This window comes from Podarcis vaucheri (genome assembly GCF_965113315.1).
Source record: "Podarcis vaucheri genome assembly, chromosome: 14".
NCBI lineage: Eukaryota > Metazoa > Chordata > Lepidosauria > Squamata > Lacertidae > Podarcis > Podarcis vaucheri.
Genome location: NC_138752.1, coordinates 40,209,099 through 40,233,600, shown reverse-complemented (window position 1 = coordinate 40,233,600; position 24,502 = coordinate 40,209,099). Strand labels below are relative to the sequence as shown.

At 44.0% G+C, this 24,502-nt stretch overlaps 2 protein-coding genes across 3 annotated transcripts in view; one reads left to right on the top strand and one right to left on the bottom strand.

The window, feature by feature from the left end:
• Window positions 1-1,708: 1,708 nt before the first annotated feature.
• On the bottom strand, window positions 1,709-23,882 carry MPV17L (MPV17 mitochondrial inner membrane protein like). Of its 2 annotated transcripts, XR_014213787.1 has the most exons (5): window positions 22,874-23,882; window positions 21,139-21,209; window positions 18,369-18,398; window positions 10,476-10,722; window positions 1,709-1,797 (listed from the first exon to the last, which is right to left on the bottom strand). XR_014213787.1 is itself a non-coding variant. In XM_082200162.1 (4 exons), the coding sequence occupies exons 1-4, from the start codon at window positions 23,178-23,180 to the stop codon at window positions 10,543-10,545; spliced, it is 588 nt and encodes a 195-aa protein (XP_082056288.1). In that variant the 5' UTR covers window positions 23,181-23,880; the 3' UTR covers window positions 8,957-10,542. The 2 variants fall into 2 exon arrangements, 1 of the variants encoding a protein (XP_082056288.1); XM_082200162.1 differs by lacking the exon at window positions 1,709-1,797 and having other exon boundaries at window positions 8,957-10,722; window positions 22,874-23,880.
• PDXDC1 (pyridoxal dependent decarboxylase domain containing 1) overlaps window positions 17,541-24,502 on the top strand; it is a 47,161-nt gene continuing 40,199 nt past the window's right edge. Inside the window, exon 1 of the mRNA XM_082200077.1 lies at window positions 17,541-17,763. The gene's annotated coding sequence lies outside the window, so the exon portion shown is untranslated. The remainder of the gene's footprint in view (window positions 17,764-24,502) is intronic.

The following is a 24,502-nucleotide window of genomic DNA, read 5'->3' as shown; positions in this document are numbered from 1 at the left end:
ACATTAGGTCCAGTCACGGATGACTCTGGGGTTGCGGCACTCATCTCGCTCTATAGGCCGAGGGAGCCAGCGTTTGTCCGCAGACAGCTTCCGGGTCATGTGGTCAGCATGACTAAGCCGCTTCTGACAAACCAGAGCAGCGCACGGAAATGCCGTTTACCTTCCCGCTGGAGCGGTACCTATTTATCTACTTGCACTTTGATGTGCTTTCGAACTGCTAGGTTGGCAGGAGCAGGGACCGAGCAACGGGAGCTCGCCCAGTCGCAGGGATTCGAACCGCCGACCTTCTGATCAGCAAGTCCTAGGCTCTGTGGTTTAACCCACAGCAAACCCATTGATTACTTTGTCGATGCAATTAAAATGCAGTTATCAATGCATATTGTTTTCTGAGTACCACCATCACAGTGCAGTTCAGTTGGTTGGAACATGGTGCTGAGAATGCCAAGGTTGCAGGTTTGATTCCCATATGGAACAGCTGCATTGCAGGGGGTTGGACTAGATGATCCTCAGGGTCCCTTCCAACTCTACAATTCTGGAATTAGTTGGCTCCACCCACCAATGGCTCTAGCTCCACCTGCTGTTGGTCTCCCCGCCTTCCACCTTACCAGCCTCAAAGGGCACCTGCCACCTCTGTTTATTCATGAGATTTTCATCACAGGCAGCAAGAATACCAAGGCTGGGTGATGCACTTCCACCTTGCCTGATCTTCCATTTGGTCTGGACACGGCAGAGTTTCCCTTGGGCTGTTTTAAAGGACAGCAGATGCAAGAGTAACTTACAGACTGTTGTTGTGCATCCAGAAGAAGAAAGGCCAGACAGCGCTATGAGTCAGGAGCTTAAGCAGCAGGTGGTGGTGCCGTTTTTACTGCTAATTTAGGGGTGATGACTGTGTGGAGACGTTGCTGGGGGTGGGCTGAACTGATTCATTGGAAGCAGTGCAGGAGTGGGAGGAAGCCGAGGCACCCATATGGGTTATGGTGGAGGGAGAGGTGATGAAGACAGCTCAAAAGACAACAGCGGCCCACCCTCTAAAATACTAGTAATAATAATTCGGCTCTTCAGATATGACAGCGAGAAATGGCTTTTCTCTCCCTTTAATTGTGAGTGCTGGAGGTGGGTGCCAACAAAAATGGAGCCCCAATGGACCTGTTGAGTAGCAAGGGAGAAATGTTAGAATGCTTGGGGAAGGAGAGAGGGCTGTGGCACAGTGGTAAAGCATCTGGCTTGCAGGCAGAAGTTCTCAGGTTCAATTCCCAGCATCTCCAGATAGGAGGGGGGAGACTTGGCTGGAGAGCTGCTGCCAGCCAGTGTAGACAATATGGAGTTAAGATGGGTCACCGGCCTCACTCGGTATAAGGCAGCTTCGTACATGCCTAGGTTTCACAGAAGTACAAAAGAAATCTGAAACAAGCCTCAGACCTAAGGGGGCAACCCCCCCCCCCAAGAAAACAGCTGAAGGAGGACTGAGGATGCTCAAGAGCTACAGCACACTGGATCAGGGGGCGAGGAACTTTTATTGATATCCTTACAGTTTATAGTATCTGGTTAACTGTGTCATAGTCTCGTTCTTAGCAGCAATGTGCAGAGCTCAGTGGAGTGGGAGGCCAGCAGAGTCCATGAGGTGTACTTGCCTGGATGCAGGATCCAAAGTCAGGTCCAGTCCTAGGGTTCAGCAAACAGCAATCCATGTGGTCAGAAGGTCCAGGGCTCAGGGAATCTGATGGTCATGGGGGTCAAGGGTCAAGACAAGCTAGAAGCAGCAAGGCAGGGCTAGGCATCTGGCTGCTGCTGGAAATTCTGAATAATAATAATAATAATAATAATAATAATAATAATAACAACTTTTTATTTATACCCCGCCCTTCCTGGTTTAAAAACCGGGCCCAGGGCAGCTAACAGCAAATATAAATCACTGATTAAAATGTGACTTGAAAAAACATAAAATAGCATTGAATACAACATAAAATACAGCATCAATATCAATAAAATTCAAAAATTCAGGGGTCATTTTTGGAAGAAGGCTGAAGCCAGCTGGTTCTCATCAGCTTCTTCTCTGTGTCCCTCTGCAGGTTGATCAGCTGCAAGTGGAGTTCACTCCCCCTTCAGGCTGCTGTTCATCAGGTGAAGCTGACTCTGGGCCCATGACAAAATGGCATGAATCCTGATTGGATACATTCTTCTAGGACAGAGGTGAGGAACCTCAGGCCTGGGGACTAATTGCAGCCCACCAAACCTCTCCGTCTCACCCTTGGTTCTCTCCTCGGGTCACACACTTCTCGTTCCACACCACACCCCTCACTGGTCTTTTGTCAAACCCTGAGTGCTTTTGCCTGACTGGAAAATGTCCTTGAACTCTGCTAATGCCTCTTGCTTGCCTGGTTAGAGGACAGAGAGGGGTGTGTGATTAGAGAAACTAGTCAAGTACAAAGGTACTGTAAAATGTGCATTTGTTGCTCCGCCCACTTTTGTCTCTGGCTCCGCCCCCACTGGCATGTGGCCCTCAGAAGGTTACCCAGAAGGGAATGTGGCCTTTGGTATGAAAAGGGTTCCCTGCCCCTGTTCTAGAAGCAAGACTACACAGCAACATTTTGTTGCAGCTCCCACTTTTTTAATTCCAGCACCTGATGTGCTGCATTCTTTGTCACGTGCCCAGCACCTGAAGAGTCAACAAAAAGTAAAACAAAATGCAGTTCTCATTTTAGAAAAAAAAAGGCCGTAACAACTGCATCATAAAGCAGTAATAAAAACTGTCGGCTAACAATGCCGCCATTAAAAAACAACACAGAGCAAGTCGGCCCACAGGGAATTTTCAAATAGAAGTATAAGCACACAAGTGGAAACTGCAGCAAAATGTTATGGCATGGAGGGCTGCTGTTCAGGAGTCCAGGCACTCAGTTCCGCCCCCTGTTGGCCATAGCTCGATGGCAGAGGAGCCCGATCATCAGCCAGCATTCTGCGGTCCCCGGGCATGCTTGGTGCACATTGGGCTGTTTTGGGGGTCCTCTCCCCCAAACCTTGCACATATTTCCACAAAACACATGGCTTGAGCCGCATGACAATACTGTCTTCTGAGCGGGGCTGGCAACATTCTGGCTACATAAGCAACAGCACTCAGCACCTGAGGTTGGAAATGGAGGGAATGGTTTGTATACAGGACTTGTAAATGCAAGTGTGCTGGCTGCCAGTGAAATCATACCCTCAGTTTCAGGGGATTGTTAAAGTGTCACACTTCTCCATTCACGTGGGCAGTGATGAGGGTTTTGGGTTTTTTTAACAGTCAAGCTGTGTATAAATTTTATGAAATAAATAGGCAGCTTGTTCCCATTTTAGATGCTCTCTTCTGCCCCCAGGAATCTTCACATCCCCTTGTCTGAGTGTGCACAGAGGTAGCTCTCACAGAAAAAAGTTGCCAGCGGGTGCAGAATGCCGCAGTGAGACTCCTTACAGGATCCTCGCTGCATGATCATATTCACCCGGTGCTATACCAGCTGCACTGGCTCCCAGTGGGGTACAGGATCAGGTTTAAGGTGCTGGCTTTAACCTTTAAAGCCCTATACGGCCTAGGACCCTCGTACCCATGGGACCGCCTATCCTGGTATGTCCCACAGGGGAACTTACGGTCTTCAAACAAAAACATCTTGGAGGTCCCAGGCCACAGGGAGGTTAGGCTGGGCTCAACCAGAGCCAGGGCTTTTTTGGCTGTGGCTCCGATCTGGTGGAACGCTCTGTCACAAGAGACTAGGGCCCTGCGGGACTTGACATCTTTCTGCAGGGCCTGCAAGACAGAGCTGTTCCACCAGGCCTTTGGCCAGGGCACAGCCTGACTCCTTCCTTTGGCAATCTTCATAGAACTCTAGCCCAATGGTTGCCATTAATTTGATTTGAATTAATTTTATAATGAAATGATTTTAGAATGTTGTATTATTTTATTGTTGTTAGCTGGGGAGGGCAGGATATAAATAAAAATTTATTATTATTATTATTATTATTATTATTATTATTATTATTATTATTATTAAAATCTACACCTTTATAGTTAGTCAGACCATTTGACCATCTAGCTCAGTACAGTCTACACTGACTGGCAGCAACTCTCCAGAGTTTCAGACATAAGTCTTTTCCCAGCCTGACCTGGAGATGCTGGGGATGGAATCTGGAACATCCTGCATGCTCAGCACATGCTCCACCACTGAGCTCTAGCCTTTATAAAACCCTCTCACCATCCTTCATCGATGCCCTGTCCAATCCATTTAGATTAAAGCCTGAATTACTGCTATATATAGAACCCGAGCTATTCAGCATGTATTTGACCATTCTCAATTGAGCTTACAATTTCATGTAAAGTTCTTCCATCAATGTCATGGGTTTCCCCACAGCAGCTCAGTGCTAATGTCCCTGCTGAGCTTTGGTTACGGATATAAAAAGAGGTGGTGCATGAAATGGAGTCAGCTGAGCATATTTCATTGAACAAATAAATGCAGGACTTCCATCTCCATCCTTCAAGTATTAGCCAGGTGATAAGGGCTAATACTGACATGCAGAGATCCTGCAAATGAATTATACTGCAGTTATTACAAAGTTCTGACTACCAGATTGGATTGTTTGCAGTATGTAAGCCCAGGGAAATACGTACATAAGTAATATGAATGGGGTTTGCTTGTTCCAAAGGTGTGAACAGCAATTGCAGAACAGAGAGAGAATTTCTATCCAGGTCAGATTGGCCAGTGCCTGGAAAGTCTGGATTTGGGAGTGGGGCATGGAGAGAAAATGCAAGTAAGAGGTGGCATGATAGAAGTTTATAAAATTATGCGTGGCATGGAGAGAGTGGATAGAGAAGAGTTTCTCATAGCATTAGAACTCAGGGGTATCCAATGAAACTGAAATTTGGAGGATTCTGGACAGATAAAAGAAAGTGCTTCTTCACACAGCACACAGTTAAACTATGGAACTCACTCCCACTAGAAGCAGTGAAGTCCACCAACTTGGGCTGATTTTAAAAAGAACTGTTGGAGGAAAGGATAATGTGTTTTTAAACTTAATGTTATACGTGGGCATGTGTAACCATGTACATGCCTGTCCAGCTGCACGTTGGCTATAAGCTTTAAAAAAATAAAAATAAGGATGCATGTCCGTGGCAGCCAAGGTGAGCGTTTGCCATGACCATTATCTGGGTGCTCATCTGGAGGCCCTCCAACCCGAGCCGTACCGCAGCATTTGGGATGGGTCATCTGGTCAGATGAGATGCTGCATAGTAGATCCATGATCAGGAAGGTGGCTTTTTGAAAGTTAAAAACAGCTGTCAGGAGGTGGGCATATTGGGTACCAGCTTACAGGGTTAGCCTACGTACATCAAGAGGCTGCTGTGCTTTAATCATGCCCACAGTGAATGAACAGAGGCAGGGTTTGACAGCAGGGGAGGTGTGAACTCTTGCTTTGACCAATCTGTGCCAGGAACCCATGGGGAAAAGGCAGACAAGTGATTCCAGTACCATGGATAGCTCCCTTGGAAGGTGGTAGCCTTTCCTTCATTGGAGGTTTTTAAGCAGAGGTTGGATGGCCAGCTGCCATGGATGCTTTAGTTGAGATTCCTACATTGCAGGGGGTTGGAATAGGTATCACTTGAGTTCCCTTTCAGATCTACAATTCTGATTCTATGCACTTGATCTCAGCACCATGGATAGCTCCAAGTGAAAGGCCTTTCCAAGTGGAAGTCGGGCTCAGGGGAAACTGTGTAAGCTACCCTGAATTCCTTGGAGGAAAAGTGGGATATAAATCAAAATAAATAATCAGAGCATGGCAGAGGTGAAGAAATGAATTCAGCAGTTGGGCCGGATTCTTATCTTCCCGCCCTCCTGTCCGGCAGCTGGGGGGCACTTTCCACCCACCAATCACCTGACATCACATCAGGCAACCTGGTTTTGCCAGTGCAGTTTGAAATGTGTCACTTACAAAGTGCCACTCACAGTGCTTTGGCATGGATTGGCCAAAATGGCCTGGTGGTTCTAAGCAGGCCCATAGGCCCACCGTGGCACAACCACCTGGCAATTTCTCCCTCTCTAATGCAGCAGGCCAGGATAAGCTCCCACATTACTTCCGTTGCTTGCAAGCTTCTTCCAAATAGGTTTCCCTTTGGTTGAGATAAAAGCGCTGATCCCCCAGGCAGCCCAGGTCACATGGTTCTTTTCCATACACTGTTAGTCAGCAGCAAAATGTTTTCAATATCATAATTTTATTATCTATATCATTAAAAACATTTATAGGCTGCCTTTCAGGACCATGTCCACCCAAGGCAAAAAAACCCCACCAAAAACACACACACCCCAAAACCCAACAGAATGCAATATAACACTACAACAAAACTTCCAAAACAAATTAAAACCCCCACATAATTTTCAGGTTACTTGAGGCAGAAGGCTTATATCAGGACCTCCACCCAGTTTATTTACTTTGAAACAAATAGAAGGAATCACTGTACATATAAAGCACACAGATTTTTCTTTTTTAAAAAAAACCAAAACACTTAATAAACTATTAAAATGATTGAGAATGTCATTGTATATTAAATATTCTGTCATAACTGCAGTATTTCACATATCTGCAGCAATACTGCAGCTGAAAGCAGCAGGAGATCAGAGTCAGTAGTTTAAATCTGTATAATAAATAATGCAATTTTTTTTATTTACTTCACTATCGTTAGAGAAAGAGAGAAAGCACCATTCACTTGGGGGAAAACATATGGGTTAACAAAAACAGATGAAATGGGTGTTTTTTTTAGAAAATTGGGCTACGTTTCTGCTCAGATGCTGAAGCAGAATGAGACTGAAGATTAAGTTTTTACACCATGTTTTCTTGGTCCTCATGAAACGATCTTGCAAGCTTTGCACAGAACCCATGCTGCCTTGCTTTTCCAGTACAAGTACATTGCAGGAGAGGGGAAGCATAATCCGCAAGGAATTTTAATAATTAGCAAGGAGAACACTGATGACTCAATATTCCACCCGCCTTCCATCTGAGCAATTAAACTCTGCTATAAAATTAAATTATACAGTTAATGTTTCTCCACTGTGAGGTTAGCTGCTGTGATAGGCAAATGTTTGCGCTGCCCTGTAATAAGCAAGCCACTTCAATCCCTCGAGAAATGGCCCTGCGGCACAGAGAAAGACTGTAGGAGAGAAATAATGAGCAACTGGCCTCCTTTCCACAGGAATAAATAGAAGCAAAAATCAAACAGTTTACTGAATATACTGGCCTTCATTTGTCTGATCAATAACACACTTGTGACCCATGAAATGGGAATCCTGATCTTAAACACTGGCGTATCAAGGGGTATATTTGTTACTTATAAGTGATGCCATTTTGGAGGTGCAGTTGACCTGGAGATTCTGCTGTACTGTCTCTGTTGAAGTTAATGGGACCTGGGCAAGAGCAGGGATGGGTCTTAAGACAGAACACTGTTTTCCATTCATGAACCAACTGACCTATGTCCTTTGCCATTCATGAATCCAGGTGGACTCATGAATCCCTTTGCTTGTTGTTGCCTTTCATGATTAAATGAAAGGTGCCCTTTGCCATTCATGAATTACTTTTCTTTTTATAAAACCAATTACAATACATAATCGAAAATCAATGAAACATGCTCTCCACTAAAACAAATTATCATAGCATTACACATTACATTAACATTTGTAATACACATATTACAAAAAATATGCTAGTTTTTCAAATTACTCTTTATATATGAAACGGCTTTGTCTTCACCCAGGCATAGACAAACTCAGCCCTCCAGATGTTTTGCGACTACAATTCCCATCATCCCTGACCACTGGTCCTGTTAGCTAGGGATCATGGGAGCTGTAGGCCAAAACATCTGGAGGGCTGAGTTTGCCTATGCCTGCATTAGGCCATCCAGACACTACAATGAAAGTCAGTAATTCTTTAGGCTTTGAGGCAGGGGTTTCCCCCCCAGCCTTGAGATCCTTTTAAGTGAAGACGCCAGGATAGCACCTGAAAACTCCTGGATACATACATGTGGTGATTTGGTTTCTGTGTAGCTAGAATGTAACCTACTGTATGAAGGTAAAATTTTACATCCGTTGCTCCACCTACTTTTATATCCGGCCCTGCCCATCCTGGGCACGTGGCCCCCAGGGGATTAGCTATGAGGGAATGCAGTTCTTGGGCTGAAAAATGTTCCCCATTCCTGCACTGGAGACTGGAACTAGCAGCTGCCAAAACAACGCCCAAGGTTGGCAATCTTTTTAATCTTCTAGTTAGCCCACCCTGCCTACTAAAGACCCTGCCCAGTGTGGTGTAGGGGTTAAGAGCGGTAGACTCGTAATCTGGTGAACTGGGTTCGGGTCTTCGCTCCTCCACATGCAGCTGCTGGGTGACCTTGGGCTAGTCACACTTCTCTGAAGTCTCTCAGCCCCACTCACCTCACAGAGTGTTTGTTGTGGGCGAGGAGGGGAAAGGAGAATGTTAGCCGCTTTGAGACTCCTTCGGGTAGTGATAAAGCAGGATATCAAATCCAAACTCTCTTCTCTCTTCTTCTTCACAATTTCCCTTGGCGTTTCCCACGTTATTTTCAACCTGATTTTAATAACCTTAAAGACTAGAGCCATAGGATTCTGAATTCTGTCCACAATATCAGTTATTTTTGCTTATGAGGCAAAATGGCAGTTCATGGAGAATTTGCTTAACCAGGCCTTCTCAGTCTGCGTATTTGTAACTAAAACTGCAGACTTTCTCCAAGCCACCATTAAAATTTTTATTGTCATTATTTGTATGTTTTGAACAGGTTTTATATATGTATATAGTTTTAATTCTATTAATGCTTTTTTTAAAAAAAATGATTGCTTTTTCTCTGTTTTTAGTGATCATTGTTTTTATTTGTAAGCTGCCTTGAATCCTGTCAGGGAAAACGGCAGGGTGTAAATATATAAAAATAAGAAGACACTGTCATATTCCAACTCCCATCAGAATAGCCAATGGGCAAGGATGGCAGGAGCTGACTGCAGTCAAAGGCAAAAACATATGGCCATGTGACAACTAGGAATTTAGGGCTTATCCACACTTACCTTGCCTCCGTTCTTTCCAGGCATGGCCTGTCATTTAAAGCTCTGTATCTGAACATCCTGTTTTTTGCTCCAGAGCTTTCTCCGCAAAAATCTGCTTTTTAAAGCTCAATCGGAGCAAATCTCAATCTGCAGTAAAAACCCAAGCTGATGTTTGCTCCGATTCAGCTTCAAAGAGTGAGTTTTCATGTGAAAAGCCTGGGGCAAAAACAAACACACACTCAGACACAGAGCATTAAATTGTGGACCTCTGGCTGAAAGGAGTGGGGCAAAAGGCAAGTTTGGATAGGCCCTTACTCCCATCAGATGTCAAAGAAATAAACAACTATCTGACGTTTAGAAGACATCTGAAGGCAGCCCTGTTTAGGGAAGTTTTTAAAGTCTGATGTTTTAATGTGTTTTTAATCTATTGTTGGAAGCTGCCCAGAGTGGCTAGGGAAACCCAGTCAGATGGGTGGGGTATAAATAAATTATTATTATGATGATGACAGGCTGAATTACAGCTGTGCAGGATGCAACCGTGCATCAGACTGGATTTATTACACATGAAGCACAAAAAGACCCAAATCAGGCAATGCAATGGACTGTATCCCTCCAGACCAGGTGTGGGGAACCTTTATTCAGCTTGGGGGCCGTACTCCCTTCTGTATAACCTTTTAGGGGCCACATGCTGGTGGGCAGGGCCAGAACCAAATGTGGGTATGGCAACAAATGTTAAGTCTTACCTTTGTGCAACAGGATAGCTTATACGCACACAGCCTTCATCCAGTCAAACAAGAGGCATGATCAGAGTTCAATAACACATCCCAGCAAAGCAAAAGCACTCAAGGAGTGAAGGGTATCGTTTTGGGGGAAGAGAGTGCGACTGGGGTGGGGAGGGCAGTACAGGAAAAGTCACGAGAGCCAGACAGAACTTCCTCAATCCTGCTCTAAACCATAGATTGGTAGTTCACATATTTTATGTTCCCGAATTCTAAAGGCACACACTGAACCCTCAAGTCCATGACTGAAATAAAAGAGAAGTAAAGTTACTGTATCTCTGCAGAATGCAGGGCTTTTTATCAGCCGGAACTCTCTGGAACTCAGTTCCAGCACCTCTCAGGTGGGCGCCATTGCCATTCTAAGAGAACAAGGGAGGTGTTCATGGTGAGCTCCAGGACCTCTTTTTCTAGAAAAATAGCACTGGCAGAATGGATGGGTGGCAGTCAATTAAAGCCCACTCAGAGGAGAAGCATTAAAATTAAGGGGCCTAAGTTAGTCATGCCCAATAATTGGATTGAACCCTAAAAGTTAGCTGAGTGCATTCCCACAGCAATAAGGTACCATTTCGTAAATGCTCAAGTTTGTTCACTTTTAGTTCTACCTTCATGTACATTCTCATCACCCCCTAAAAAAATCTACCTGGCATCTGCCAACACAGCTCGCTGCCTCCCTGACAGGTAAGGGATGCTTTGCACCAGCAATATATTTATTTCTCTGGCGGCATCTCGTCCACGTCAGGTTTTTTACCTCGGAACAACAAGAAAACTGATTTTGCAGTTCCGTCACCGCTTTGTTGGGAAAAGCACAGGAAAGTTGCCCAGATAAAACCACACAGGCCAGTGTACGCCGTCCTCCAATGCACCGGTACCAGGCTGAAGTTGGAAAGCTATTTGGGGGAAAGAAAAAAGAAAAACAGAACGAAACCGAGTTAAACGCACAAGAGAAATATCAGAGCCTTCACCTTGTCATGTTTCTTGCAGATCCAACTTGCTGCAAAATGAGCTTGCTTTGCTGAACTGATGCAGTGTGAGATTTAGTGTGGCGATGGGAGTTGGCCACAGGTTCCCAAACCCTGCCTAATAATAATAATAATATAATTTCTACCCCGCCCATCTGGTTGGGTTTCCCCAGCTACTCTGGGCAGTTTTCAACAGAACATTAAAAACAGAATAAAACGTCAAACACTAAAAATCTTCCCTAAACAGGGCTGCCTTCAGATGTCTTCTAAAAGTTGGATAGTTGTTTATTTCACTACAGAATGGTGAAACTCTAGGATTTTCCTGTAGTTAAAAACTACTCCAATCTGGTGTTCTACAAGCTTTGAAAAGGGAAACAGAATGGGGGTAAGCCAAGGAGAATTTATTTATGTTGGTCTCTTTGATGGATGGGCCTTGGGCCAGCCTCCTGGCGACCAAGAAACCAATCAGAGCTGGAGTGTCATTCAATCAGGAGGGAGTAGAGAGTTATAACTTGACAGTTATTATTTTTTTTTTAAATAGTTTTTATTTGCTTTTTTTCCAAGGTCCAAATACATCGTCATTGACACAACAAAAGCAGTTTTACAAAAAAGAAGAAAGTTACAAAAGAAAAAAAGAGAAGAAAAAAAAAAGAAAATCACTTTTCCAGATCTATTTTCATAATCAACTGGACTTCCCCACATCTTCCATCCCCCGCTTTCTTTACAATAAGAATAAATAGCAAATTGATACCTTATTTTATGTGTTTTTGTACTTTCATTTGATTATATAGTCTGTGATTTATGTTTTTCAAAATGCTAACTTAATTTCCACCATTAACCAATCTCAATACTGAAGCATATTTTTCCCGAAAACTTAACAAATTCTCAACATTCATATAACTTATAATGTTTTTTTAAATAGTCCTTAAATTTTTTCCAGTCCTCTTCCACCGCTTCTTCTCCCACATCTCGAATTCTGCCGGTCATTTCAGCTAGTTCCATGTAGTCCATCAGCTGTGAATGCCACTCTTCCAGCGTGGGTAGCTCCTGTGCTTTCCAATGTTTAGCTATAAGAATTCTTGCTGCTGTAGTTGCATATAAAAAGAAAACTCTATCTTTCTTTAACACTCTCTGGCCCACAATGCCCAGGAGGAAGGCCTCTGGTTTCTTGTGAAAGGTGTACTTAAACACCTTTTTCAACTCATTATAAATCATTTCCCAGAAAGCCTTCACCCTCGGGCATGTCCACCAGAGGTGGAAAAAGGTACCTTCAGCCTCCTTACATTTCCAACATTTATTGTCAGACAGATGATATATCTTTGCAAGTTTAACCGGGGTTATGTACCACCTGTATACCATTTTCATAATGTTTTCTTTTAGGGCACTACATGCCGTAAATTTCATACCGGTGGTCCATAACCTTTCCCAGTCTTCAGACATAATGTTGTACCCAATGTCTTGTGCCCATTTTATCATGGCTGATTTAACTGTCTCATCTTGAGTATTCCATTTAAGCAACAAGTTATACATTCTTGAAAGCACTTTAGTCTTAGGTTCAAGTAATTCTATCTCTAGTTTTGATTTTTCCACCTGGAAACCAATTTTCTTATCTTTTTTAAAAACCTCTAAAATTTGGGCATAATGAAACCAGTCTCGCACCTTTCCCTTCAATTTTTCGAAACTCTGCAACCTCCAAGTGTCACCAACTCTTTCTATTAACTCACAATATTTTGCCCAGCCACTCTCCATGTTACGTAGTTTAATGGCCTTGGCCTCCGTCGGTGATAACCACCTCGGAGTCTTATTTTCAAATAAGTCCTTGTATTTTGTCCAGACAATGAATAGAGCTTTCCTGACAATATGGTTTTTAAACAATTTGTGAGACTTTGCCTTGTCGTACCACAAATAAGCATGCCACCCAAAAGCGTTGCTATACCCTTCCAGATCTAGGACGTCTGTGTTTTCTAGCAGAAACCAATCCTTCATCCAGCAGAAGGATGCAGCTTCATAATACAATCTTAAGTCCGGCAGGGCAAATCCCCCTCTTTCCTTTGCATCTGTTAATATCTTAAATTTTATTCGGGGCTTTTTGCCCTGCCAGACAAACTTCGCAATATCCTTCTGCCACTTTCCAAAGCATTCCACTCTGTCCACGATCTGGAGGGTTTGAAATAAGAATAACATTCTTGGCAATACATTCATTTTAACTGCTGCTATCCTTCCCGACAAAGAAAGTTTCAATCTTGACCAAATTTCTAAGTCCCTTTTAATTTCAGACCAACATTTTTCATAATTGTCTTTAAACAAATTTAAATTTCTTCCAGTCAAGTTAACCCCCAGGTATTTCACTTTTGTTACCACATTTAATTCTGTTTCCTTCTGAAACCCATCCACTTCTGAAGAAGTCATGTTTTTTGCCAAAACCTTGGTTTTTTGTTTGTTCAGCTTAAATCCCGCCACCCGACCAAATTCAGAAATTAACTCTAAGGCTCTTTTTGTACTGGTTTCTGGCTCCTGTACTGTCAAAACCAGATCGTCTGCAAAGGCCTTCAATTTATATTGTTTTTCTCCGACCTGTATTCCTTCCACCTGTTGGTCCTTCCTAATCAAGTTCAGCAACACCTCCAGGACAGAAATAAATAACAAGGGTGATAGGGGGCATCCCTGTCGTGTCCCTTTTTCAATTTTAAACTCCTCTGTCACCACATTATTTACTATCAATTTAGCTTTTTGTTCTGAATAAATTGCTTCAATTCCATTTTGGAACGCCCTTCCCACTCCCATTCCTTCCAAATTTTTCTTCATAAATTTCCAAGATACATTATCAAAGGCCTTCTCTGCGTCTATAAAAATCAAAACTGCTTTTGTGTTCATATTTGTCTGTAATAACTCCAAAACGTCGACAATGTTCCTGGTGTTGTCAGACAAATGCCTACCCGGGAGAAAGCCTGCTTGGTCTTTATGTATTACTTCATTTAAAACTTTTTTCAGTCTATTTGCCAGAATATCAGCAAAAATTTTGTAATCCACATTTAGGAGTGAGATGGGACGGTAGTTCTTGAGTTGGGTCTTTTCAGATTCCAATTTTGGTATCAAGGTGATGAATGCCTCTTTCCACGATTCTGGTGCCCTCTTCCCTTCCATGATTTGATTGCATACTTCCATTAATGGCTGAACCAAATATTCCTTCAGTGTCTTATAATACTTGGAGGTAAGCCCATCTGGACCTGGGGATTTGCCTAATTGCATATTCTGAATGGCACTTTCAATTTCCTGTTGTGTTATTTTATAGTTCAGGGCTGTTTGTTTATCTTGTGTTAGTTTTTGCAGGCCATGACTTTTTAAAAATTGGTCTATCTCAGTCTCTACTTGGTGTCCTTGGGTAAACAATTTTTTGAAATATCTCTGGAAACACTTTCTAATTTCTTCTGGTTTCTGGATACATTCTCCTTCAACCTCTAGATTGGTAACAAAGTTCAATTTTTGTCTCTTTTTCAGCTGCCATGCCAGCAGCTTCCCACATTTATTTGCCGATTCAAATGATCTTTGCTTCATCTGTTTGATTTTCCATTCAACTTCTTGATTTATTAGTTTCGCGTATTGTGCTTGATGGAATTTTATTTCCCTTAAAACCTCTTTTGATTTTGGGTTTAGTCTCAATTTTTTCTCTCCGTCTCTTATCTTCTCCAAGATCTTGTCCTTTTTACCATTCCGCAGTTTTTTCTTGATAGAATTCTGTTGTATCAGAAACCCTCTCATAACAGCTTTACTCGCGTCCCAGATTATTCTCTTTTCCACCGAAGTATTCAAATTTATTTCAAAATAATCTTTCAGCGTTTTTTGGGCCTGCTTCACAATCTCCTGGTCTCTAAATAAATAGTCATTCATTCTCCATCTGAAGGATCCAGCTGGTGTAAGTCTCAAGTCCATTTTCAAAGCATTATGGTCGGAGCAGGTTTTAGGGCAGATCTCTATTTTTTTTGTCTTAGGTGCCAGTCCTCTAGATATCCAGATTTGGTCGATTCTTGTCCAAGATAGGTGGGCTTCAGAAAAGAATGTTCCCTCTTTACCTAAAGGGTTCTTTGTTCTCCAAATATCAGTCAAGTCCATATTGTCTGTAAGTTCAAAGAAAGTCTTTGGGAGTCTGCCATCTTTGGTCAAATTTTGGTTTTGTGACTTGTCCATGTAAGTGGAGACAACCCCATTCATATCTCCCATCAAAATGATGTTGGAATAGTCAATATGATCCAGCATTATCTCATGCAGCTTCTTGTAAAATTCCGATTTCCCATCATTTGGTGCATAGATTCCTACTATCAAAAATTTTTCTCCTTGTGCTTGTATTTCAATTGCCAAAATTCTTCCAAATTCGTCTTTAAACACCAACTTTGGTGCTAGGCTCTCTTTTGCATAAATCACTACTCCTCTTTTTTTAACTTTGTCGGATGAAATAAATTCTTGGCCTAGTCTCTTATTGATTAATACTCTCCTGTGGAGCCTAGACACATGAGTTTCTTGAAGGCAAATGACATCTAATTGTTCTTTTCTCAATATGTGAAAAATCTTTTTCCTTTTTTCCGGTGAGTTTGCGCCATTAATATTCCAGCTGAGAAGCTGTAGAGACATCCTGGATCAATTTATTAGCCGGTAGGGGCTTCTCCTTTATCGTCCTTGACTGGAGGTGGAACCGGGTTGAAGCCAAACGAAGGAGGTGGCCAGGCTCCTACCCCTTTCCGGAGGTCCTCCCCGTGATCGTTTAAGAACTTTTCTTGCTCCTCTGCTGTTCTGATTCTTGTCTTCTTCCCTTTCCAGGAAAAAGATAGTCCTTGAGGGAATTCCCACCTGTATGGTATTGTGTTATTCCTCAGTAGGCTTGCCAAGTCTTTGTATGTAGCTCTTAAATCCAATAGCTGTTTTGGTATGTCTCTGAAGATTTCTGCTGTTTTTCCCTGGATTACCAATGAATTTTTAAAATGTAGGCCGAGTATATTGTCTTTTTCCTGCTTAGATCTCAAAATGATCAAGCAGTCTCTTGGTTTGTCCTTCTTGGCCACTCTTCCCAATCTAAAAGCGGTAACAATTTTAAAGTCCTTCTCTTCTGTCAAATCCCAGAACTTAGATATTTCTGTTGTCAAAAAACCAATCAAATCTTCTTTTTCTAATTCTGGGATATTTCTCAGCCTAAGGTTGCTCTCCCTGTTTTTCAAATCCGCCATGGACAGGTACGCTTGTTGTTCAGTGACCTGTCTACTCAGTGGTCTTACTTCTCCTCTTAGTTCCTCAATCCTTTCTTTGTTTTGATCTGCTTTAGTATTTGCTTCCAAAGCTAATTTTCGATTTTCTGTTGTAGTTTTTTCAATATTCCCTAGTGCCTGTGTATTTTGGGCGACTTGGTCTGTCAATTTATTAATTGTTGCTGTTACCTTATCAAATTTAGCCGCTTGCTCCTCAAATTTAGCTGCTTGTTCATCAGCCTTTTTATTTAACGCTGCCAACTGATCCAAGATTTCTTTAGATACAGGGTCTAGCCCTCCTGCTGCCATATATCTCCAAAAGTTGGCTGCTGGAGTTGTCCTTCTTGCAGACCCGTCACAATAGGAACAGATGATCTGCGTGGCTGCACAGGCAAAGTTGTTTGCAAAAGTTCAGTTTGTTTTGCTTTCTTAGCAGCCCTTGTTTTTCCTGCGCCACTCATTCCACAGCTGTCCAGGCGTCAAGGTCAAATTGTAAATCCCATGGGAAAGACAATCCAGAAAAAATAAACATCCAGACATAAGAATTCCAAATCAAACAGCAGTTCTCAGAGACTAATAATTCCACAATCCTGCAGGGGGAGCTCCCAAGAAATTAGGAAGAAGAATAGGAAAATTCCACCATTAAAGTCCAGCAGAAAAGGAGGAAAATCAAACAAATTCCAAAACTGGGGGGACCTTCCAAGTTCAATTTCAACTGCAGAGAGTAAAAGTTCTTTACAAAGGTGCATGCAACAGTTCCTTTTTTACAGTTTACAAAGTAGCCCAGTGTAACTTTATATGTTTTTTTTTTTTTAACTATAGTTGCCACAGTCCGATGTTTCTTTGTATCCAGGCAGGTCGAGAGCAGGGTTTTTTAACTTATAATCCACAGAAAATAGATGGAAGAGAGAGTCACAGTTCTTATCCACTTATAAAGCTGGTAACTTTTCTTTAACTTTTAAGCGATCAAATCCGAATTTGCAAGTATATTCCAGCTTTTTTTTGAATTCCTTTCAACGCTTCCGCTTTAGAAAAGTCTTTGCTTAATACTTTAAACAGAGCCGGAAGACTGACTTCCTTTTTAGCGTCTCCCGCTTTCAGCTGAATTTCGCCAGATTTAAGTTCAAATAAAACCTCAAGTTTCTTACTCACGAGTATGTTGTTTTTGATTCAATTGTAAAAGAAGAAAGGTCAGCGCCGATCAGCAGCAGCCGCGCGGCTTCACTTCCGCGGAAAGAGCGATGGTTTCACAGCACCGCTACCCCCTCCACGTTCCGAAACCCCTTACGGGGTCCCTTCTGCGTTTCCGAGGTCGCTCCTGGTGCCCGCCGAAACCCACGGCCACGAGCTCACTCTACCCGTGGTTTTTCTGACTGGGTCGTCGCTGTGCCGCAGCGCACGACCCTTTTCCGCGGAGCCCCTCTTCAGCAGCTGAAGAGGACCGCCATTGCTGAACGCGCCGCCTCTGGAAGTCCATAACTTGACAGTTAAACTGTCAGATAGGGCTTAACTGTCAGAGTGGATATAGGGCTTAACTGTAGGATAGGGCTTGGAAAGTGATGAGATAGGGATCAGTTTAGAGCCGAGTTATGGTCAAATTGGCAGCTAGCTAGGCAGGGCAACCCAGATTGTTTTCTAAGGGCAATGTAAAGATTCTAGAAAGGGCTGGGAATGTTTTACTTATAGTGCAAGACCAATAACCATTCTAGAGAGAGGTTTAAATTATGAGCTTTAAGTACGTTTTTAACTATATCTGCAAATAGTTTTTTTTACTGAAACAAAGTATTGGGCCTTATCAGAGTAACCACTAAGCTACAGCCCAGTTTAAATAAAATTCCAGTTTTGTTTACAAATTGCCTCAAAACAGGTTTTTCCTTCCCATGTGGGAAAAAATCCTTGCTGCTGGATATAATAGCAGACATCTCACGTGTTACTGACAGGGTGCGTCTTAATTTTAAAGCACTGAAATCGGGCCATGAGGTAACCCATGAGGGTTACCTTATTGAGGGGTGGCTGCCACAGTCAGGGCCGGCCGACCCATGAGGCTAGGAGAGGCAGCCGCCTCAGGCGGCAGGATCCACGGGAACAGCAGATTCAGCACCCAAGGAATGCATCTCCTGCTGCTGCAATAACAGGGACAGCTGAATATTCAAAGGGGACACAGATAGGAGGTTTCTGGCTGCTCCACAACCTGACCCAGGAACTAGAGATATGGGGATGTGGTGAAGAATGAATGCATCAGGGTAATTTTCTGGCTGTGTTGATGAGCACATTGTTGTAGCTGCTGCTGTTGTCTTCCTCGTGAGTTTCTAAGGAGGGGGAAGGCAAATTTAAACTCACCTGCACAAAAGGCCAGTACATCAGCCCAGTCTGAAACAAAAGCAAAATATATTTAAAGCAGTTAATTGAGTGGGGAAAGTACCACAAAAAAGCCATCAAAATAAATGAGTTACCAATGTAAAGGTAAAGGGACCCCTGACCATTAGGACCAGTCGTGACTGACTCTGGGGTTGCGGCACTCATCTCGCTTTATTGGCCGAGGGAGCTGGCATTTGTCTGCAGACAGCTTCTGGGTCATGTGGCCAGCATGACTAAGCTGCTTCTGGCGAACCAGAGCAGTGCACAGAAACGGCGTTTACCTTCCCGCTGGAGCGGTACCTATTTATCTACTTGCACTTTGACGTGCTTTTGAACTGCTAGGTTGGCAGGAGCAGGGACCAAGCAACCCGTCGTGGGGATTTGAACTGCCAACCTTCTGATCGGCAAGTCCTAGGCTCTGTGGTTTAACCCACAGTGCCACCCACGTCCTTTTACCAATGTAAACATATTGTCAAAAGAACTGGTCTTGGAATCGGCAGTGGAAGAGACTCCCATGAGAGGTGGTGGACTCTCCTTCCTTAGAGGGTTTTAAGCAGAGGCTGGATGGCCATCTGTCATGGATGCTTTAGCTGAGATTCCTGCAATGCAGGGGGTTGGACTAGATGACCCTTGGGTCCCTTCCAGCTCTAAGATTCTATGATTATAGATTATCTTGGCAGCACAAATAGTAATTGCACTGGGAAACAGCCAGAAATGCTGCATGCTTGGTACTGCTTACTCTGGGATATACTGGAGAAAGTCATGCATAATTTGAGATTTCAACAAGGCAAGAACCTCCAGACACCTTTTATATGGTTTGACATTCCTTTATGACATATACAGCGGAGCCATCATTTTCAAGGCAACCCTTGTCACAAGCCCGACAAATCTGGAACTAAACTTGATGACCTGATAGTGTTGATAGTCTTTCTTTGTACTTTGTTATTTTAATTTGTGTGCAGCTATTCATTCCATGTGCCTATTTTATAGTTTTGTTTTCCATCTTCTAATTTTCATCTGTTGTGATCGTTGTTCTCTCTGTTTGATGTACATCATAAAATGAAACAACAACAACAACAACAACATAGATGGGTGGAATTCAATGCTGTGCTAAGTTAAAGTCCCTTAGTGGTGTACTAGCTGTGCTAGCAGAATGGCTCTCATAAAAGAAGGCCAAGAAGCCAGCATGTGGTAGCCTGGCTATTTCCTGCTACAATCAGCTTCTGCTAGTGCCACTGTTACATTGGATATCATATTGCGCAACCCAAAGGAGGTCCCCTTATTCCCCTCAGAGAACTACAATTCCCAGCGTTCCCTGGGAAGAGGAATGGGTTGTTAAAGCACAGGTGGCGGCTGTGGACAGGGAACACGGTCTCCTCACAACTCTCAGCACCCTTAACAAACTACAGTTCCCAGGATCCTTTGGGGAAAGTCATGACTGTTTAAAGTGGTATGGTCCTGCGTTATTTAAATGTATAGCGCAGTTGGGGCCTGTCACAAGCGGGAAGGTGGGTAATCCTCAAACTGCCACTTTAAGAACCCCAGAAAGATAGCATTGCTTCATTTTAAGCACAACAAGCACAGCATAGTGGGCCGCAAGAATTACATGATACCTGATATACTCGCACATTTGCCAGATTGGCAAACAAAAGTACTGTATAGAGGAACAAATGCTTCCTTCAACCGCAGAGGACGAACGCCTCTGAACAACCATATTTATTTCACACCACCTGCAAAACTCTTTTCTTCCTTGCTCTCATAATACCGTTTCTGAGCGTTACATAAATGCACGCTTGATGTAAGAGCTGAAATGCAGACTGGTTATGAACAATGTCATGGCCACGAAAGCAAGGGCTGTGTGGAGGTACAGCCACACCTTGCATGCTCAGCTTTCATTAAAAAGAAAAAGGCAAGCCTCCAGGCGTTGCAGTTGTGGAGATACAAGGAAAAGCATACAGGCAATATTCTATGAAATTGCTTACTAATACATAAATGCATTTCTCCTTTATAATGTCCTGAGTTGCTAGGGACAGCAGGCAATCAAAATGCTCTTTTTTACCTGTTTTTTAAAAAATGTGTTTATATGTTTAAAAATTGAACAACTTCCAACGTATCTTTCTGCCCCCATTTATGTTCTCGGTCTTCTGCACTGATTCTCTCCATACACCCCTGCCCACATATCTACTGGCTGGGCCTCTTCATCACAAAATTTAAGGCTTATGACCCCAGCAGAAAGCCTTTGCAGACTTACAGCAACTGGTTTGTGTCTTTAAAAACACGTTTCTAGTGCTTGGAACTGGGAAAATTGGTTTCTTTGCAAGTGGACAGTACTTGGTGAAATCTCAAATGGCAAAAGGATAGCTGAGGGAAAAGTTCCAGTGGTCAGCTCTGGGAGCAAGGACCTTACCTATCTCCTTACCCCTCACTACAAAAGCAGGATGCATTCGGCATGTAATGTGTGCATAATTTGAGGGATGGGAAGAGGGCCAGACAGCCAGAACCACCACTGTAAGTTGAGTTTCTTTTTTTCTCTTTCCTAAAATATTCCCCTTTTTCTTCATGTGTCATGTCTTTTGATGATGAGTCTGAGGGCAGATACAGCCCAATAAATAATTTTTGGAAGTCATTCCAAGCGCCTTTTTGGCTAAAGGCTGGGGTATAAATGCTGTAAGTAAATAAGTAAGTAAGTAAGTAAGTAAATAAAAAGGTGTGTGTGGTGATGGGACCACGTTCAATATAGCATTGCACTTACCTTATAGGTATTCCAAAATTTATCCCTGCAGTCAGCAAAGACATCCTCTTTCCCCTGGAGTATACTCATGCCTGGTCACAACATGTTTAAGGAAAGTCAGAATACAAGTAAAATCTACTAGAAATCCATTTACACAGCATTTTATACTATGCTACACACTTCTGCTTCACTAAGCATTTCCTTCTGAATGCATCCTGAATAGCATGTTTGTCTTGCCATAAAATATGTATCTTGTGATCTCTTGAATTATTTTTTTTAATGCACGGCTTCATGTTAAAGCCACATCTTGTCAATTCTAACCTAATTTCTTGAATTAGTTGCTTCCTGTCCCCCACCCATTTCTTTAAAAAAACAAACCTCACATAGGAACACAAGAATCTGCCCAAATCAGATCCTTGGTCCACCTAGCCCAGTATTTTTTACACTGGCTTGCAGCAGCTGTCCAACATTTCAGAAAGAGATGTCAGGGACTGGAGCTGGGATGTTTGAAGGCAAAGCAGATGCTGTACCAGTGAACTGCGGCCTTTCTCCCTAACATAGGAACCTGCCTTAGGTCCACTGAGCCTTGGTCCACTGAGCTCAATCTTGTCTACACAGGCTGGCAGCTGCTGGAGCCTTAATCCAGTGCCTTGGACCATTCATCCATGCTTCTGAGAATGGTAATTTATCTGTCTCCTTGGCTACAACCACCAAGGCTGTACCGCCTGCAGCTGATAGGAGTCATAGTCCAAACTCAGTGCACATGAAGAGCCAAGTGTAGTGGTTATAGAGTAGTGGACTAGGACCCCGGAGTACCAGGGTTCAAATGCCTTCTCGGAGCTCACAGGGTGCCTAACCAACCAACCTGCCTGCCTGCCTACCTCAGAGGATTGTTGTGGGGATAAAATGAGCGGGGAGAACCATGTGTGGCACCTTGAGCTCCTCGGAGGAGGAAAAAGGAAGGTGTGCTAGAAATGCAATAAAGCAATACTACTACTTCTTCTTCGGTGATCACTCGTAGCCGAGTAAGATTGTCTTCCATAAACACGGTTTTAACAGTGAGTCCGTAAGTGACTGTGGAGGCCAATTCTGGATCCACACATCCTTCCACAGTGGGGACATTGGTTCCCGGGCGGGAGTTGATCACAGAGTGGATTTGCCAAGCATGCCTTCCTCTTAGCACATTTCTCCCTTGCGTCCTGAGTTTGTCTTCAAAGCCCATGACACCTTTGGTAAAGGCTGTTCTCCAACTGGAGCGCTCACAGGCCAGTGTTTTTAGAGCAATACAACACCAGCATAACCAGGTCGGGCAAGGCTGCTTTCGGGTGCTCCACCAGGGCTGGCTCCAGGGCCAGATTTAGGTTTGATGAGGCCCTAAGCTATTGAAGGTAATGGGGCCCTTTATATGTCCAGCTGTCCTTTGTCAACGACCAATTGTCGCTGGTTTTTGTGTTGAATATATGCCATATGATAATTTATGGACCTAATGAGTATCTAAAGCCATTTGCACATAATAAAATATGTATTTTAGCAAGTAATTGTTGAACTGAAATACAATTAAGAAGAAGTATATTAATAGTGAAATTTAGGGGGAGGAGGGGGCAAGATAGTGGGGCCCTAAGCTATAGCTTGTTTAGCTTATACGTAAATCCAGCACTGGCAGGTTCCCTGCACTCTGCGTGCGCTCAGAGGCACAGCTGCCATTTCCGGAGCTGGCCCCCTCCGTCCTCCCCCCCCCTCTCGCGGCCTCACTCACCGGTATAGAAGGCGAGCACGGCGATGGGCGCGCCCATGAGCTGGTCGCACAGCACTTTGGCCAGCACGGCGCCGGGCGCCCGGCCGGGCAGCAGCCTCTCCAGCGCCCTCAGCCACACGTAGTTGAAGTTGCCGTGGAAGGAGAGCGCCACCAGCGCCACGTGCCGCGTCTGCGCCCAGTCCGCGCTTTGGCCCGGCCGGCGCCGGAGCCGCTGCTGCGCCGCGTCGCCCGCCGCGAAGAGGCTCCCGTAGAGCGCCACGTTGCACAGCCAGGGCGATCGCCGCACCAGGCGGCCCAGCAGGGCCATCGCTCGCCCGGCTCGGGGTTCAAGGAAGCCGGCCGGCTCGCATCGCCGGCTCCGTCGCCCTCGCAGCTCCTGCTCCTCCTCCTTCGCCGGAGGGAGACGCCTCAGTCCCTGCCTCCTTTCCCCCTTCGCAGTTGACGCGCACGGCCGCTTCCTCGCCGCTACCCCCGTTTTTTTGGCTTGGGGATCAGGTTCCCCGCCACACAACAGCCCTGCGGGGTAGGTTAGGCCGAGATACTGGTGCTAGTGGCCCAAGATCATCCCGATTGCTTCATAGCTATGTGAAAATGGGGACCCAGGTTCCTCACTCGCCACGCGTAGTATAGCTGTCAACTTTCAGATTTGAAAATAAGGGATCAGCAGCCTCGAAAATAAGGGATCAGCAGCCTCGCCTGTCCCGGGAACAGTCTACGGGATATCTACCAATCCGGAATAGCAGCGGGAAACGGCACTGGAATAAGGGAATTTCCCGCAAAAAAGTGAAGGTTGACAGCAATGGCATAGTACGGCACACCAACCCACCCAGCTCTCTGCACCCTGCAGAGGGATGCGCTCCCAGATATGCACCATGAAATGAGGACTTGGACCCCGGAGGCCAGGGTTCAAATCCCTGCTCCACCATGAAACTCACTGGCGGACCTTGGGCCGGTCACAGTCTCTCACAGGGTTGGTTGTGATAGATGCCGATGGGGAGGAAAACCATGTAAACGGCCTTGAGCTCCACGCAGGAAAGGGATATAAGTGTAATAGGTAAATAAATGTGGTTTGGTCTTTTAAGAGGAGTGGCCACAAGACTCCAGGTCACTCATAACAGCTATGGGATCACTTTCTCTCACCACAGTGTGGCAGCACAGCTCAATTTTGAGACATTGGCAAAGTCAAGGGGTGCATCTGTTCCCATAGCATCCTTTGGGAGAGTATATCGCTTTTTCTTAATGGTCTTTTTTATCTACAAGTATCTCTAGGGAAGTCTTTTGCCCTCAGTTGGGTTAGTGCTAGGAGCCCTGTGTATTTAAAAGGGATCCTGGGCAACAAGTTCATGGGATCAAAACAAAGCACAGGTGCAAGGCTTTTTATTTTACTTCCATGTGTTTCAAAATGAAATACTCCTTCAGGAGTTACAAACGAGATTTTGGGCAACGCTGATATAAAGGTACACAGTAAGGGCACCTTTTTGATTTTTTTATGTTAAAAAGTGTGGCACTTGCTGTAGCAACTCCATGGTGTTGAGTACCAGCGCCTATTTTTCTAGAGAAAAAAACCACTGTGTCCATTGTGAGTATAAGTTGGATACAACCATTTTTTTTCAAAAGAACCATTGAGTG